Consider the following 17,646-nt stretch of genomic DNA (forward strand, 5'->3'; position numbering starts at 1 on the left):
TATTTTATATTATAAAATGTAATAATATCATATGTAACATTTTCTCTCTTGGTGACTCCACCAATTTCTACGAGAGAGAGAGAGAGAGAGAGAGAGAGAGAGAGAGAGAGAGAGAGAGAGAGAGAGAGAGATCCTGTCCTGGACTCTCTCCAAGCCCACATTACCAAGTGTCTACTAGTCATTTCAAAGTGGATATCCAGTAGACATCTCAAATTTAACATGTTTAAAACAGAACTTATTATTAACTTATAGCGCGTGCACACACACACACACACACACACACACACACACACACACACACACACTCAAAAAGACAAAACAAAATTCCATCCCTTTTCCCAATTTCTCTATTAATGTTGAGGGCACAACCATCCTTCCAGGCATTTCAAATCAACTTTTCCTACCCCACATTTCCAATCAATTGTCAAATCTTTTCATTTTTATCTCTATAATATCTTTCATATATGCCCTTGCCACAGTTTAGACACTCATCCCCTCTTACCTAGACTATTAGTCTCTCTAACTCAATTCAACCTCCTCCCCCCATCACCCAAGTGATTTTATTGAAGGGTAGATCTGACCAGATGTGTGATCCTCCCTTCTCCCAACACACACACACACACATACCCATTCAGCAAACTCCAGTGCCTCCTTATTGCCTCTAGAATATACTACAACCCCCTCTGGTATTTAAAGCACTTTACTGCTTGGCCCTATCCTGCCAGCTTTCTTATACATTACTTATATACACTCACTGGTCCAGCCATACTGGCCGACTTGTTCTTCATACATCACATGCCATATCTCATTTCCATACCTTTGCACTGGTTGTCCTACATGTCTAGAACATTTTCCCTCCTCACCTTACTTCTTAGAACCCATGATTTCCTTCAAGAATCAGCTCAAGCACCTACTTCTCCATAAGGGTGCCTGTTCCTCTAAAGTCAAACTATACCTACTGCATATGTGTTTTGTATATGCTCCTATATGTACCTGTTGTCTCTCTTGTTAGAACATAAGCTCCTTGAGGGCAGTGATTGTTTTACTTTTGTCTTTGTATTCTCTTGCACATAATAGTTGCTTAATTGTCTGATAGTTTATTGATAAGTAAATTACCCAGTGTCACTGGATAGCAACCATCTGATGTGGGAAACTAAGGTTTAGAGAGGTGAAGACACCGGTCATGATTGACTCCTCACTCACACTCACCCCACAGATCCAGTCTATCGTCAAGTCTTGTTTCTACCTTCCCATCTCTCATTTAAGTCCCATTCTCTCTATTACCCCAGCTACCTCCCTGGTGCAGCTTCTCAGCACCTGTGCATGTCTACTGCAATAGCCTTCTGGTTGGTGTCCTGACTCACTCCGCACACCCATCTCCTAACTCTCTCCACATGACAATGTATCTTTCACTTCTAAGTTACCTGAAACTCAGAGCAGACCATGTCACTCCCCTACTCAGTACATTCCAGTGGCTCCCTACTGAAAATTGAGAAAATCAAATTGATTCTATTCTGTAACTGATTTCATTTTGTATCATTATTGACATTTTATGTAACTACCTAAGCCACATTTCATTTGTGTCTGAGTTACGTTTGTTGCTTAAGGAAAATTTTATACCTCTTGTGTCAAGCTGTTAATTCTCTTTCCAGTTCTTTTTTTCCATTGCTCTCATTTCTTTTCCAATTTTTTCCTCAAATGCCCTCATTTCATTTATAGAAAAAAAAACTTTCATGAGATCTTTTAAAAACTTTTGCTTTATCTCTTCCAAAAATTCTAGCTTAATTTGTGCCCAAGCTGTCTTTTTTCTCTGAGGCATTGCTTGTAGATGTTTTGATGTTTTTCTCTTCTTCTGAGTTTGTATCTTGAGCTTCCCTGCCACTGTAATATCTCTTTATGGTGGGATTCTTTTTTTGTTTGCCTGTTCTTCCAGCCTACTTTCTGACTTTGGACACAAAGTCAGAAGCATCATAGAGGTGGAACAATATAATTGGCTGGCAATTTGGAGTGCAGGGCTAGCAACAACCCTTCCTTCCATCTTTTCACTATGGAAAATTCATTGGTAGTTCTATCTACATGGCTAGTTAGTGTCACAGAGATAACAGACCAGACTTTGAAGGACCGCCAGTGTTGAGGAGGTAAGAGGCCAGACTCCCTGGCATCTACCTGAATCCTTCCAAGATAACACATTTCCACAACACAAGAATAGAACAGTGATTAGCAGGAAAGCTGAACTTCCAAAGTGGTCTGATCCATGGCAAAATTTAATTATTGCCCTCTGGTCTGAACTTTCAAAATTTCTGACCTGGGTTTTAGTCTGACCAACAGGAGAAAGCTGGACTAAGCCCCTGTCAGCCAATTGGAAATTTATGTTAATTCAAAGTGTCAGAACTGTAGGCTTCTCTTGGTCTGAGATTCCTGTCCTGCTTATTCCTCTGCATAGAGGTAGATGCTGGAATAGAGACCCCACTCTGTACCTAACATCTGATCCATCTGCTGCTACTTGCTTCATTCTTTAGTACAGGGCCCAGAGTCTCCTGATCCAGAAACACCACCCCCAAATACAGGTCCCCTTCTTAGTCCCCCTTGAATCTGTAACTTGGAACTGGGTAGTGGGTGAAGAGCTGCCAGTTGGTACCTGTGCCCATTGCTGTAGCCTGGCATGGGTCTGGGACCTCCTCTTGCCCTGGTGTACCAGCCTCTCCTTGGCCACTGAAGTGTTCTGTGCGTGCCATGCTTCTGGCCTGACCCTGTCCCTAGCATCTGTAGACTTTTCTGTCCATCTTCCTATGCCAAGCTGGACACAGCAACTTTGTAATTCAAACACAAGAGTTATGAGAAACATGAAAGGGTTAATATGAATAAACAGTGTTAAAGTACTAATGATAAACCACTTACATTCAAACATGTATTATCCCCTCTGTACCCTATCATCCTCACGGGTCATAAAGAGAGCCTAATCAGACAAGGTTGGGGAGTGATTCTGTTATACCTTGATGATCTTAAGAACATAGAGGGAAAGGGGAATAAATAGAGGGAGAATAGATTAAGGGACAAACAAACAAACTCTTAGGATGTACAAAAATATCTATAGCTCTTTTAGAAGTTTCAAACAATGGGATTCTGAGAGGATGTCCGTAAATTAGGGAATGGATGAACAAGTTACAGTATATAAATGTTATGGGATGCTATTGTGCTCTAAGAATTCACTACGGAGAGGGTTTCAGAGACACGTGGAAAGACGTGTATAAATTGATACAGAGTGGACAGAACCTGGAGAATAATTCAACATTGACAAGAATTTGATAAAAGAACACAACTTTGAAATATTACGAGCTCTAATCAATGCAGTAACAAATCATGACTTCAGATGACTTATGATGAACCATGCTCTCCGCTCCCTGATAGAGAGATGGAGTACTCAGAGTGCAGAATGAGGTAACATTTTTTGGACATGACCAATATGAAAATGGGACAGCTAGGTGGCACAGTGGATAGAGTGCCAGGCCCGGAGTCAGGAAGACTCATCTTCCTGAGTTCAAATCTGGCCTCATGCATTTATTAGCTGTGTGACCCTGGACAAGTCACTTCACCCTTTTTGCCTCAGTTTCCTCATCTATAAAATGCTAGAGCAGGAAGTGGCAAACCACTCCAGTACCTTCACCAAGAAAACCCCAAATGGGATCATGAAGAGTTGGATATGACTGAAATGACTGAACACCAAAATATGGGAATCTATTTTGACTTTACATTTTTGTAATGGAGTTTGTTTTTCCTTTGTTCTCAATCGGGAGAGGGCAGGGTAGAGGGCAAAAGGGTGGGTTTTTTTGTTGATTGAAACAAAATATAATTTAAATAAAAATAAAATGCTATTTATAATTATAGCTTGTTTCCAACAAAGGATTTCTATGGGTTTAGCAGGAAGCTTTAGGGATCCTTTCTTTTGAAAAATTTCCTTACCATGAAGGATTATTGGCCATGAAAACAGGCTTTTGAGAGAACTTCCAGGCATCTTTAAGATCTCATGTGACAGGAGATAGTAATGCAGATCAGATGACCTCTGTCATTATATGCAGGCTGGGGATTCTGTGAGCCTTAATGGCAAGTAGGGCATTTGTTGTCTTGAAGAGAGATTCTCTATTCTCATGTGTATTGTTGACAATTGAGGCAAATGCCACAGGAAAGTCTAATGTTTTCTTGGGGATCCTGTTGCTCTTCTCCGAAAAGAGTCATTTTTAGCTAATTAAGCTAGAGTGGTAACCCAGCATGTTTCAAAGCTTTGCTGTGAGCATTCTCATGGAACACTTAGTTGGGAGGTACTTAACAGCACACAAGAGAGCAAGCTGTACTTGGCAACTTGAAGTCAGCTTCACTAAGCTTCCCTCTCAAAGCCAACCCATTATGGCCAAGCCATAAATTTCTATCCCACTGAGAGACCAAAGGCAGGAGCTGTGACTGTGGCGGTGTGGTTGTTTAACCTCTCTGGGCCTCAGTTTCCCCATCTTTAAATGAGGCTAGAACAAGTATGGAGCACTTTTGTGTACAGCATTGTACTTAGAGAAGTTAAAAGCACTGTATAAATATAAATAATTAACATTAACCAAGGTAGTCTGCTTTATTAGGATAAAAACTACCATCAGAGACTTCTCTGAACTTAGGAAACAAGGACTCTTAATGCTATTCAGAGACACCACTAAATGCTTCATTCCTTCTCTGCTTATTCCAAATCTGGGATTACAATTGGAACTGGGTTTCCTGCCAGGATCTTAGGTGCAACAGGAGTGATTTGAGGAGGCACAGAAAGCCCCTCTTCCTATGAAAATGTTTCTCCCACTGGCTCTTTACCGTCCACCATCATGAAGAGTTGAGAGCTGGCTGAATGGTATTTTCTAGTATTTTGCAGAATATAATTGTGAATGTTGCAAGTAATGGTGTGTAGGGCTTGTGAGACTTCACTATAGGCTAATTAAACTCCCTTGAGGATATTTTCCCTCTAGAGACTCAAATTTCCTTTGCCTACTTTTATACCGTTACTCCCAAATTATGCCCCTGGTGACTTCCCCAAGAACAAATTCTGCTTTTTATTTGGCGTTTGGTTTCTTTCATTACTTGCAGATGGTTCCTTTCTAAGTCACTATCATGTGGAGCTCAGCACTAATTCTTTTGGGCCTGAATATATGGGTCCTGGATTTAGGCCAAGCTGTGTTGAATTTATGAAGGGGGAGAACTTATTTCTCTTTGGACTTGGCTGCCAGCCCCACAATAAATTATAATATAACTGACACTTGGTCTTTAGCTCCTCTCTCATTCTTTCTTCATCTTTCCCCCTCTCTGTCTCTAGCATCAAGTAGTCTAACTCTCAGACTCATCAAAACAGGCTCCAGGAAAAGAACTGAAACTAGTTCATGTAAGTGTAAATGACCCTAAGTTTAATAAGCTCTACCTCCCATAGGGCATAGAATTTAATAAAATAAAAAGACCTCCATGGACTCTTCCAACTCAAAGATTACAGGTTTAGGAATCAGAAGGACCTGAGTTCAAAGCTCAGCTTTGCTACTGATCAGCTCTGGGTCCTTGGACAAGTCCTTCACTTCTCTGGGCTTCAGTTTCCTGAAATAAAAGGGAGTGACTCTATATGATTCCCCTCTACTCAAAACACTGAAAATCTGATGATTCTAGAATCTTAAGCCAAAGCAACAAAGCTCTTATTAAATACATTTCAGTCACTTCAATAGGCTAATAGGGCAACTACCTCCAGGGGAGCAGGGTTTCTAGTGCTACTGTATTTCTGGCTATCTACATAAAAGACTGGTCCTGGTGTAGACCCAGGGCTTCTATTTCCTACATGGCTCATACAGACTACATGGGCCCCCTAAGCTTTCTCCCTGGTCAGAGCAAGAGTCTCTAATTCCCTGTAACATCACTTTTTCCTTTTACTAAAGCAGTAGGACTGATTCCAGATACAGGCTTTTAAGTGAGCTGTTCTACCTGGAAAGACTTATATGGTCTGATGCTGAGTGAAGTGAGCAGAACCAAGAGGACTTTGTACACAATAACAGCCACATTATGCAATGACTAAGATTGTTAAACTGAACCCTTCTCAGCATTACGAGGATCTAAGACATCTCCAGAGGCCTCGGGATGGAAAATGCTGTCCATATCCAAAGAAAGAATTATGGAAGTTGAATCACTATCACTTATTTTTACCTTCTGTTGAGTTTTGTTTCATATTTTTGATGGTTCCTCCTATTGGTTTTAATTTTTACTTACAACTTCACTAATGTGAAAATATGTTTAATGGGTATGTAAATATAAAGCCTATATCAGATTGTATGCTGTCTTGGGGAGGATGGCAGGGAGGAAGGGGGGAAAAACTTTCAACTCAAAAGCATATGGAAGTGATTGTTGATAAATCAAAATAAATTAATAAAAAAATAAAAATTAAAAAATAAATAAGTGAGCTGTTCTAGATCTGAATATACATTCAGCAGAGACCACCAGATGATTATACACATAAGTCAGTGTTATACACAAGAATCACACAGGATGAGAAATTATGGGTGAATTTCAACCTGCACTGATGGAAAAAATGGACATGCCAGTGAATAAAAGTCCTAGTTGGAAGGGGGGTCAGAGGTCATTTAGTCTAACCTGAACCTAAATAGGAATCACCCTACAAAATCCCCAACAGATGGTCATTCAACCTTTGCTTAAAGACTTCCATTATGGGGGTAGCTAGGTGGCACAGTGGACAAAGCACCAGCCCTGGAGTCAGAGGACCTGAGTTCAAATCTGGCCTCAGACACTTCCTAGTTGTGTGATCCCGGGCAGGTCACTTAACCCCAATTGCCTTTAACAAAAAAAAAAAAAAAGACTTCCAGTAATGAGGAAATGGCTGCTTCCCAAGGCAATCCATTCTCCATTTGGATAGCTCAGTTTCTAGTGTTTTCCTTGTATCAACCTTAATCTGCCTCTCTGCAGCTGCCAGCTATTGCATTAGTTTGGCCCAACAGAACAAGTCTATTCTTTCTTCCACATGACAGCCCTTCACATATTTGAAGAAAACAATTATGTCCTGTTTGAAATAAGTATCACATTCCTCTCTTCCCGCAGTGCTCAGGGAATACAATTCTAACATTTATGGAGGAATCCAGTGAATTCAATTTTTTAAAATCTCTATATCTTGAAAAAAGTCAATGTCTATTTTCTGTTCTTTTCATCATACTCTTCCTTCATAATCAAATTCTTCCTTCTTCCTTTCTGCCTATCCAAATCAACTCCAAACCCCACCTTTTCCATCAGGCCTTTCTTGACTTTTCCCAGCCCATTTTGATAAATTGGTTCTCTAACAACTGTAACCGCACAATCTATCAATGAAACTCAGCATTTTAGAGTTGTAAGTGACCTTAGAATGTAAATCCTGCTACTAATCTATTTTCTTTTAATGTTCTTTAATTATTTATATATTTCATGGTTTCATAGACTACAATTTTCATATTTTTTCATAATTATCACATAATGATTGAATCTGCATTACTCTTATCTCTACAAATAGCACCCAAATTCCTTGAAGATGTGAATCATACCTTATGTACATATTCCTTCCATTTCCTTGCATCTAGCACAGAACTGTATTTGTAGTAATAACTTATATAACTTTAAAGTTTACAAACCTCTTTCTTTGATATAACCTTATGAATAGTTCGTGCAAATACTATTATCTTCATTTTACAGATGAAAAAGCTGAGGATCAGAGAAGAAAAAGTGACCTGCCAAGGGTTACCTAGCTAGTGAGTGACACAGCTGGGTCATAAGTCATCAATGAATACTTCGTGATTTATATTAATTGGTTTTAACCAGATTATCATAATAAGACTATTATATTTACTCATTTATTGAAAAACATTTATTACTGAGTTCCTACCTTCTGTAGAGCACTGCTACATGAAGCACTACAGAGAATACAAGGAGACAGAAAAGAGCGTGCATATATAGCTCAACCAGGGCAGCAGGGTCAAAGAAGAGCTTTTTCAGGATAAGAAGATCTGAACTTGTCGGAAGAAAAAGCAGGAGCCAGTGGAGAGGGAGAGCTCAAAAAAAGATAGGGGAAGAGAAAAGGGATGACAGATATTCATCTGCCATATGAGTTCTAGAACAGGACCTAAGTAGAGAATGTAACCAAGGGGATACACAAGTTGAGAGGTTAACCTTGATAAGAAGTGATTATTCTCGCTCCAAGGAGTGAAAGAGGAAGAGAGTGAGAGAGAGGATTGGTAAAGATTTGAAAAAAATCAAATGAGAGGAGAACAAAATGTCTAGGAATAGAACTGGACGTAACAATTTTGAAGAGGTTTAGAATAGCTACCCTAGGGAATTCAGTGCTAAAACAACATTTGGAAAACAGATGATTTCTATTGCTTTGATTAAAAGTGTTTTGGGGAAAATATTTATTGTCAGAGGACACTGAGGAATATAAAGTGCTCAGAAATTTATTAGTACACACATACTCCATGTGTAAAGAAGGAATCTAGAGCACTGGTTCATAACTTATGAGTGGAGCTGCAGTTATTAAAGCAAAATAGTACCAGCCATCTCCTTAAATAGCTGTAAACTGAATTTTTTACAGTCAACTACCTTTTATTTAAGCACCTATTATGTGCCAGGCACTCTGCTAAATGTTAGGGATACAAAGAAAGGGAAAAACCAGTCCCTCCTCTCAAGGAGCTCACAGTGTAAGGGGAGAGACAATATGTACAAACAGAATGTTTACAAGACAAACTGGGGTTAGTGTCAGCAAGAAGGCACTAAAATGAAAAACAGAAAGTGGGATTTCACTTGGGGACTTCAAGGAAGCCAAGGATGCCAGGAGGTGGAGATGAGGGGAGAGAAAATTCCAGGCAAGGCGGACAACCAGTGAAAACACTTGGAGTTGGGAGATGTAGAGGAACAGCAAGGAGGCTGGTGTCACTGAATGAAGAATATGTAGAGAGATTGGAAAAGTAGGAAGGGCAAAGGTTATGAAGAGCTTCAAAACCCAGAGGATTTTATATTTGATCTTGGAGATAAATAGGGAGTCACTGGAGGGAGGTGATATAGTTAGATGTGGGTTTTAGGGAGATCAATCTGGCAGCTGATGGAGGATGGATTGAAGTGGGGAAAGAGGAGATGGGGAGACCAACCAGGGTTTTTGTAATACAGTCCAGGCATGAGGTGATGAGGGCCTACATTGGGATAGTGGTAGTGTCAGAGGGGAGAAGAGAATATATTACTATATTTCAAAATATGTTAGTGTTATTGTGATTAATAAAATACAAATTCATTTTAAAATGTTAATAAATGTGTAGTAGATTCTTCTACAGTATTTTCCCAATCAATAGATTGTAATAGTACAACTACTATCATACAGAGGTTTGAAAAAAATTTTTTTTTATATTTTATCATACTCATACATTTCTCTGGAGGTCAGGTCATTGCCTAGGATTGGCAATATAAAGCTTTGTTCTCTCTAAGTAGATCTGAAATACTCACCTCTAAAGATCAATAGTAAAGAAACCAAAGATGACCAGGTCTGGCCTTGGAAAGTCCTTGGTGGAGGAAAAGAAAACCAAAATGAACTTTAATGCCAGCTAATGAACTGATTCAACCTCTGTAATTACTTTGGCTTCCTATCAATAGCTTTTTAAAAGTGTTGTTTTCAGTGAATGGCTTTCTTATGTAGTGAATTACCCATGATGGAATATGTAAGTATTGGCTGGATGGTATAGAGGGAATTCTTATATTGAATGAGAGCTTGGAATATAGTTGGAAACTGTCTTTCAGCTTGTAGTCTGTGATTAGGAATCATGCTGTAATGCAGTGAGCTAACCATATGTACCAAAATGTCTAGTATAAAGGCTAAAAACACCCATTATATAAAGTAAATATGTTTAAAGCTGCTATTCTATGACAACCAAGTAATTAGATCAAGTGAAATAAAGCTAAAACACTTTTAAAAACTGAAATACTTTGTAAATGTTAACTACAATTATTATTTTCTCATTATGCCAATTACTGAATAGGCTTTTACTAGGGTTTTCTGCTTTGGTGCTCTATATTTTTTTTTGTTTGTTTTTAAAAATTTTTTAATTTATTTGTTTGTTTATTTATTGGAGGGGCTCTATAATTTAAAGGAACCTGAGATCATTGAAGGTGATTGAACTGGTGGATTCTGCTGCAAAGATGTCAAGGGGGCCTCACATGGTCTCTTCAAGTTCTTACTGGGAAGTGGGAAGGAATGAGGTTGCTAATTAAAATCCAATCTTTCTTTGGATGATAATCCATATCACTCCTTCAGGACTTCAAAAGACCCCTAGGTTCATCAGTGTGGGCTCCTTCCACATCTTAATAGATAAACTTTATAAGTTGCTGTAGCCAGAAGAATTTATCCCCTGGTGATGTGTCTTCTGGAGATGAACCTGTGTGTACTTTGTTAAGACTGGTCTTCAAAGAGAGGCAGCCTAGAGTTGCTCCCATACTCAAAGACTTTCCTAGTTGGCAGAATTACTAGAGCTAGTGTTCCGCACAGACAGCCTTTGAGAACTCAGGGTCACCTTTGTCTCTCAATGAGATACCAGGACAGAATTAGAGTGGAGGTGCACCCTTTGAGCCCCATCAAATGTACATGGAGAAAACACTATTGGACTAAGAACCAGGAGACCAGGGCTCTGGCTGTAGCTTGTCATTAACTGTGGCAACCTGAGTGAGACATTTCCCCCTCTCTGGGCTTCAGTTTCTCTATCAGGAAAATGTAAAGAATCCCCTCAAAGGACTGTTGTAAGGATCAGATGAGATGATGGATGTAAAAACACTTTGAAAAGTGTATGGTAGGGGGCAGCTAGTTGGCACAACGGATAGAGCACTGGCCCTGAAGTCAGGAGGACCCGAGTTCAAATCTGGCCTCAGACCAAACACTTGACACTAGCTGTATGACCTGCGGCAAGTCACTTAAACCCCAATTGCCAAAAAAAAAAAAGTATATAGTAAAACCAAAATGTCAGATGCTGTTATTTTTATCATCATCATGCTTATTTAGGCAATAGAAATGCCTCATGTCTAAGGCGGCAGATAAAAAGGACACATGAAGGTAGCTCAGTTCATCTCTGTTTATGAGTTATATATGTCAAAGGCTATTTTCTTAATAGCGTACAAGACAATAATTGGGGAGATGCCTGCTGTTTCTCCTTTAGAAGATGACATTGGATTTTTTTGCCCTTTGACTTATATACATCTTTAAAAAGAAGTTTCAGGACAGCCCAATTCATTGCTTATTTTTCAAAGTGAACCATTATTCCATTTAATAATGAAAAAATTATACATTTATTATCAAAAGAAACTTCAAGTATTTTGAACAATTACTATATATGTATATATGTGCACATACATATATGTGAGTTTGATACTTTTTAATGCTAATTCGTTTCGGCATGAACATGTATTTTCATAGTCAATATTAAGGCCCATCAGACAGTGAGTTTCAAATCAAGTGTATTGTTTGACCTACAGTGGGATGTCCTAATGTGGGGGTTGAGGATAGGGCATTCCTTGGGACAAAGTCAGAAACAGTAAGAAACTTTATGCCCCATTCCCAAAGGTGACCTCTCACGTCAGGTCCCATGAAAGAATAGTCTGATCCATGACAAATTTGCCCAAGCTTCCAGTCTCTGAATGACCCAGAAATAGCACAGTAAAAATTCAGTTCCTACAAGCTAGATGTCCCTTGGCCTTTGAAAATACAAAAATAATTAAGACAATTAACCTTAGGTGGAATGTTATGCTTCAGTACTTCAATCGTCTATGAGTTCGGTGGTATGAGTCTCCTCCACAGTTTAATTAAGTAGATAGTCTTCAAGAGCAGCTATAGCTGAAAATTCATCATCCATGGTGAACCTGGTGATGAGACAGAGCTATACAACCTCTTTTAGAGTGTGGGGCCGGCGCAGGCTGCGGTGAATGATGACGTTCTCCTTTTCAACCACAGTTGTATTTCTTGCGCTGGTTTGGCTTTTTCTTTTCCCTTCTTTCTGAGATGTTCTATCGAATCCTATAAAGAGGCAATGCAATGTGGGTGTGGACAGAGGGCCTTTGCGTGATAGGACTGGCCTGGCAGTGGAATTTGGTGAGACTGCCAACTAGACGTTGGACTTGGAGATGATCTTCTCCAGCAGGTTCATCATGCGCTCCTGAAGCTGCAGGCTCTGCACCTGGATGATGTTCTGTTGGTCAAGAATCCGTCGTACCTCCCGGCACGTTTCTTCCATTGCCCGACTCAGTTTCTTTTGCTCCTCCAACATTGATTCCATCAGTTTGAGCTTTTTCTTTTGGAAATGGCAGCTCTGTACTTTCCTTTTTTTGACTGGTCTTTCTTCTGATCTGAAATAAAGGGAAGAATAAAAACTAGTGAAATTTGCTATCTTCTAAGGGATTTAACAGTTTGGGACTTGCTCATTCATTCAATTCAGTTCAACTCAGATTTTTTAAAAGTACTAACTATATGTGAGGCACAATGTTAAGTGCTGATGATGCAAAGACAAAACCAAAAACCAGCCCTTGTCTTCAAGGATCACTCATTCTACTAGGAGAGTCTAACATGTATGCAGATAAGTGAAAGCAAGGCAATCTGAGAAGGCGAAATTTAGTAACAACTGGAAAGACTGAGGAAGTCTTCCTATTAGTAGGAGGGACCTACCCCAGCCCTTGAAGGAAGCTAAGGATTACAAGAGGTGGCGATGACAAAGTCCCTGAAACTTTCTGTTCCTGGCTTTGGCCCAAGGAATAACCCATCCTCAACCCCCACCTTGAGAAATCCCAGTGTAGGTCAGCCAATATACTTGATTCAAAACTCATGGTCTGATGGGCCTCAATAGTGATCATGAAAATCTATGTTCAGGGCAGTAGGTGGTACAGTGGATAAAACACTGGCCTTGGAGTCAGGAGGACCTGAGTTCAAACCTGACACTTGACACTTACTAGCTGTGTGACACTGGGCAAGTCACTTAACCCTGATTACCTCACACAAAAAGAAAAAAAAAAGAAAAAAGAAAATCTATGTTCATGCTCAGACATGAGAGAGACTGAAAGCAAAGAGATGGGAGCTGGAATGTTGAGTTTGGCAAAACAGCTAGTAGGGCAATTTGGTTGCAATACAAAGTTGATGAAGAAAAGTAATGTCAAATAAGCCTGGAAAGGTAGAATAGAGCTCAGTGGTTAATGACTTCAATTGCATTCAATTTAACCAACAATTATTAAGAACTTACTATTTGCAAGGCAAAGAGCTAGATGCTGGGGATACCAAGACAGAAATGGAAACAGTCCTTGCCCTCAGGGTGCTCACATACTATACAAGGGGAATACAGTAACTGCAAAGTATATAATGAGCAACAGAAAACTGTTTTAGGACCAAGAATGCGCTTAACAACTGGAAGAACCAGGAAAGGTTTAATGCAGGAGACGGCAATTGAGCTCTGCCTTAAAAGAGTGTAGGGATCCTACAAAGTGGAGATGAGTACAAAGTACATTCCAGATACTGGAGAAAACTTGGGTAAAGTTGTGGGGGCAAGAGATTGAATACCGGAAGAAACACCCACCTGACCAATCTGACTGGACTAGGAAGGAAAGGGGAGTGTTATGAAATTAGCCTGGGAAAGGGTAGTGAGTGCCAGAGTGTGGAAGGCTTTAATTTCTTGGTTGAGGAGTTTCAATATTTTAACAAAGGCATTAGGAAGCTACTAATGATTTTTGAATGGGGGAATAACATGGTCAGATCTATTTAGAAACTATGGAGAATGGATTGGAGAGCAAAGAAGGTGGAGGCAAGGAGACCAATTAGAAGGCTATTACAATGGTCCAGGTGAAAGGTGATGGGCACTTGAACTAGGGTAGAGGCCGTAAGTGGAGATGGGGGTGGAAATAAGAGAAGTTGTGGAGGTGTGACTGACAAGACTTGGCAACTGAGGAGATATCAATGAGGTGAGGGAGAGGGAAGAATCAGGTATGACTCCAAGACTTCCAAACAGATGGTTGTCTCCTCAAAAGAGATGGAGAAGTTTGAAGGAGAGATGGCTTTGGGAATGAGTTCTATTTTGGACATGTTCAGTTTAAATGTCAGGTTGAAGACTCCATCTTGTGTCCTAGAAGCAACAGGTCACTCTTAGAGATTTTAGAGCAGGAGAATAATAACGTGATTTCATGGACTCAGTGTTACTCTGCTGGAACCAGGCCATAAGCCCAAAGCTTTAACTTTTAAGATTTTAATGAAACGCTGACCCCATTCAAAGAAAACTTGATATGAGGAAATCTAGATTTACAAGTAAGATGAAATTTGGAAGTTATCAATATTTCCAAAGGGTTTACTTTGCAAAGGATTCACTAAAAAATTTCTTCAGTGAGAACAATAGAATTTAGAGCTAGAAGAAACCTTAGCTCTCTTACTGAATCTAAAATAATTCCCTTTGCAAAAAACCATTTTCACAGAACTTTTCAGGACATCTGTTAAATAAAGCAAGCACGACAGATAGCACAATAGAGAGGTGTCATTTCTCTTTGGACCTGGAAGGAGCTGGCAGGGTGAGAGTCCATGCCACGTCTGATGATGTCTGATCAGGCTCAAATGAGGGATCATTAGCCAGTCCCAAGAGATGACAACAGAATAAAGTGCCTACTTAAGGACTGGTTTCATAAATGTAAGGTCATGAGAGCATGTGTGTGTGATTCTAATTCACGTATACTAACACCCATTTTAGGGGAGAGGGGATCTGTCTTTATTGTATCAATTCACAAAATGGGCATCTGCCATTGCACAAACACAGCTTTTCCCACAGGCCGCTCCCAGCGAAATCTCCTGTTCAAAAGATCAAGCAAGAGAGCAGAAGGAATTTCAGAAGAGGACACAGACAAGCAGCACACTTTTGGAACTACCATGTTAAACCTGAATTATAAAAAAGGCAACAAATTCCATGCAGTTGGGAAGAAAACTACATAACAGAAATTCATGGTTTCACATGTAATAGCCTTTTTTGTATGTTGAAATGACCTTATTTATTTATGTTTATTAGTATTATAATAAAATAGAAAGTTGAAAACAAAAGAACAAAATAAAATAGGGGCAGGAGGGTAAGGTTAACTATAAACATTAGGGCTCCAAAGGACATAGAAATAGTCACTGCATTGAATGAGTCAAATTAAAAATTGTTCCTTCTGTCTGGCTCAAACCTGCTTTCTTGGACTTCTGCGTGACTATGGACCAAGCTTGCTTGCTTTGTCCTTTGCAACCCAGCACTTGACCCAACTTGCTCTTCTGGATTTTGGATGTACTTCTTGCTTTCAGTCTCCTTCTGTTTGTGATAATGTGTGTGATAATGGACCTTTATACCATGCACATCCCCATTCTGCTTCTCTCTGGTCCCTACCTGCTTGCTTGCTACCTAATGATAACTCATCCGTTATTTCTAACTCCCTGCTAATGGAACTTATTATTGTGGACTGCCCCACTTAGACCAAGCCATCTTGCCACGTACATGAAGCTAGATGTAGAAGCTAGATCTTTCCCTGAGTTGCGACTTGGGATGAGTCAAGGTCATAGACTCAAAAAAAATTTACTTCCTATGCTTTCTTTCCCTCTACCTTACAATTTCCCACCTTCCTCCTTAAGATGTTTACAAATAATGAACAGGTCTTTAAAGATAATCAAACTCATCCAAGAGTGAAGACTTGACAAAGTACAGTAGCTGTAAACTGTGTCTGAAGTTCTAAAGATCTAAAGGCAGTGAATCGAGGGCCGTTGTGACACTTCTCTCTCCCTTAGCAAGAGCCCTTTCTCAACCCTATACCTCCCCAGCTATTTGTCCCTCCACCAAGTCAACGAACTTTAGCCATGAGACATTTTTCTAAAGCTCACGCTTTTTTGAGTTTTCCACCCAGAAGGATGATACAGTATTCAGTGACCCAGGCCAAAAAGATGGGAAATCCAGACATGCCAAGAGTCCATCAAGCCCAGAGTAAAAGCATTCTCAAACCAATATTCTGAATACAGGGACTGAGGGAGAATGAAGAGTCAAAGATGACTCGAAATAATGATAATCGAACTCAAAGATGTTGTTGGGATGCTTGAAAAAGTATGAAGAGATAAGAGGGCCCAGAACACAATGCTGGAGGGCAGCTATGGTTGGGGCAGGAGATGGATGACGGCTATTCAGCAAAGGAGATGGGTAGGCTGTAGTCAATTGGACAGGAGGAGAATCAAGAGAGCAGAGCCACGATGGCTAACCAGGGAGAAATGTGCAGTAGAGGAAGATCCACAGGGTCAAGATCCCCAGGGAACTCAAGATGAATTAGGACTGAGAAAAGGCCATTGCATTAGCAACTAAGGTGACTGATGACTGTTGAGGATGCAGTTGCAATGAATCGAGGGAGTAGGAAGTCAGATTGCTAGGGGCTGAGAAGTGAGTGGAAGGTGAGGAAGTGGAGGCAATAAATGATGATTATGAAAGGGAGGAGAGACATAGTAAGATAGCTTGAGCAGGTAGTACAGTTAAGTGCAGGTTTTGTAAGGATTTGGGGATGGGGGGAGGGTTAAGGCCCAATGCTTTTGTAGGCAACAGGCTAAGAGTCAACAGATTAGGAAAGACTGATGATGTGGGGGATTGGGGACAGTGTCATAAGGATTCCAAAGACTCCAGTGTGGAAAGGAGGAGATGTGATCAAGGACACACTTACTCTTCTGAGTAAGGTTTGGCAAGGAGAAAGTCTATTTCTTTCTCTGAGACTGTAGCAATAGAAAAAAAAGTGAGAAGTGATGCAGAAGGGTTTTGAAGTTATAGAACAGGGAAGAAGTACTTTCTAATGGATGGCCCCTATCTTTGAAACAAAATAGGAAAGTAGGTCCTTTGTTGAGTAGGAATGGGAAGACATAACACAGAGGGCTTAAAGGGAGAAGAGATAGTTTGAAATAGCCACTGGGGGAAGTAAGATGGTTAATCAGGAAAGAATAAGCAGATCGCTATGCAACAGTCAAGGCTCAGTTGATATTAGATAACATAAATGTGTTGTGGAGCCAAGCAGGGCTGTATGACTTTCTTGAGTGGTGTTCAGCATTGTGGAGTTCATGTGAACAATGTGGATGGCACAGGAGTAACCAAAGGTTGGGGTTTGGCAAGGCTCCCTGTTTCCTTTAAGATAAAATACAAATTCACTAGCTTGACATTTAAAACGCTCCCTTTTCAGCTTTATCTCCTATTATCCCTCTTCATCCATTCTACTTTTCAGTCAAGTCAGACTACTAGCTGTTTCCTGAAATAAATATTCTGTTTCTTAACTTAGGATATTTCCATAAGCAGACCTCCCTGCCGTTGGAGTAGGGCAGTGATATGGTTAGATCTGTGCTTTAGGAATATCAATTTGGCAGCTCTGTGGAAGATAGATTAGAAGAGAAAGGACCTTGAGACAGGGAACAAAATAGAAGCCTACTGCAATAATCCAGCAAGAGATGATAAGAAACTGAATTAGAGTGTGAAAGAAACTGATGATGAAAGAAAGAAAGAAAGAAAGAGATGATAAGAAGCTGGATTACACAAGTGGAGAGAAGATGTATATAAGTAAGGGATACTCACATCA

The 17,646-nt window shown here is 40.0% G+C and overlaps 1 protein-coding gene and 1 long non-coding RNA gene across 4 annotated transcripts in view; one reads left to right on the forward strand and one right to left on the reverse strand.

Moving 5' to 3' along the window:
* The window catches only part of LOC144455495 (uncharacterized), a 126,941-nt gene that overhangs the window by 55,600 nt on the left and 53,695 nt on the right, over positions 1-17,646 (forward strand). For 2 of the 3 annotated variants that reach the window (XR_013484204.1, XR_013484202.1), the window contains one exon: positions 14,856-15,270. The exons of the other annotated variant lie outside the window; for it this stretch is intronic. This is a non-coding gene — a long non-coding RNA (uncharacterized LOC144455495). Of the gene's footprint in view, positions 1-14,855; positions 15,271-17,646 lie in introns of those variants that run through there. 3 annotated transcript variants of the gene reach the window in all.
* MSANTD1 (Myb/SANT DNA binding domain containing 1) overlaps positions 11,124-17,646 on the reverse strand; it is a 36,890-nt gene continuing 30,367 nt past the window's right edge. The window contains exon 3 of the mRNA XM_020992165.2: positions 11,124-12,408. Within this exon, the coding sequence (XP_020847824.1) occupies positions 12,168-12,408 (241 nt within the window). The 3' untranslated portion in view covers positions 11,124-12,167. The remainder of the gene's footprint in view (positions 12,409-17,646) is intronic.

This window comes from Phascolarctos cinereus, unplaced genomic scaffold, assembly GCF_003287225.1.
Source record: "Phascolarctos cinereus isolate Bilbo 61053 unplaced genomic scaffold, phaCin_HiC Scaffold_9;HRSCAF=440, whole genome shotgun sequence".
NCBI lineage: Eukaryota > Metazoa > Chordata > Mammalia > Diprotodontia > Phascolarctidae > Phascolarctos > Phascolarctos cinereus.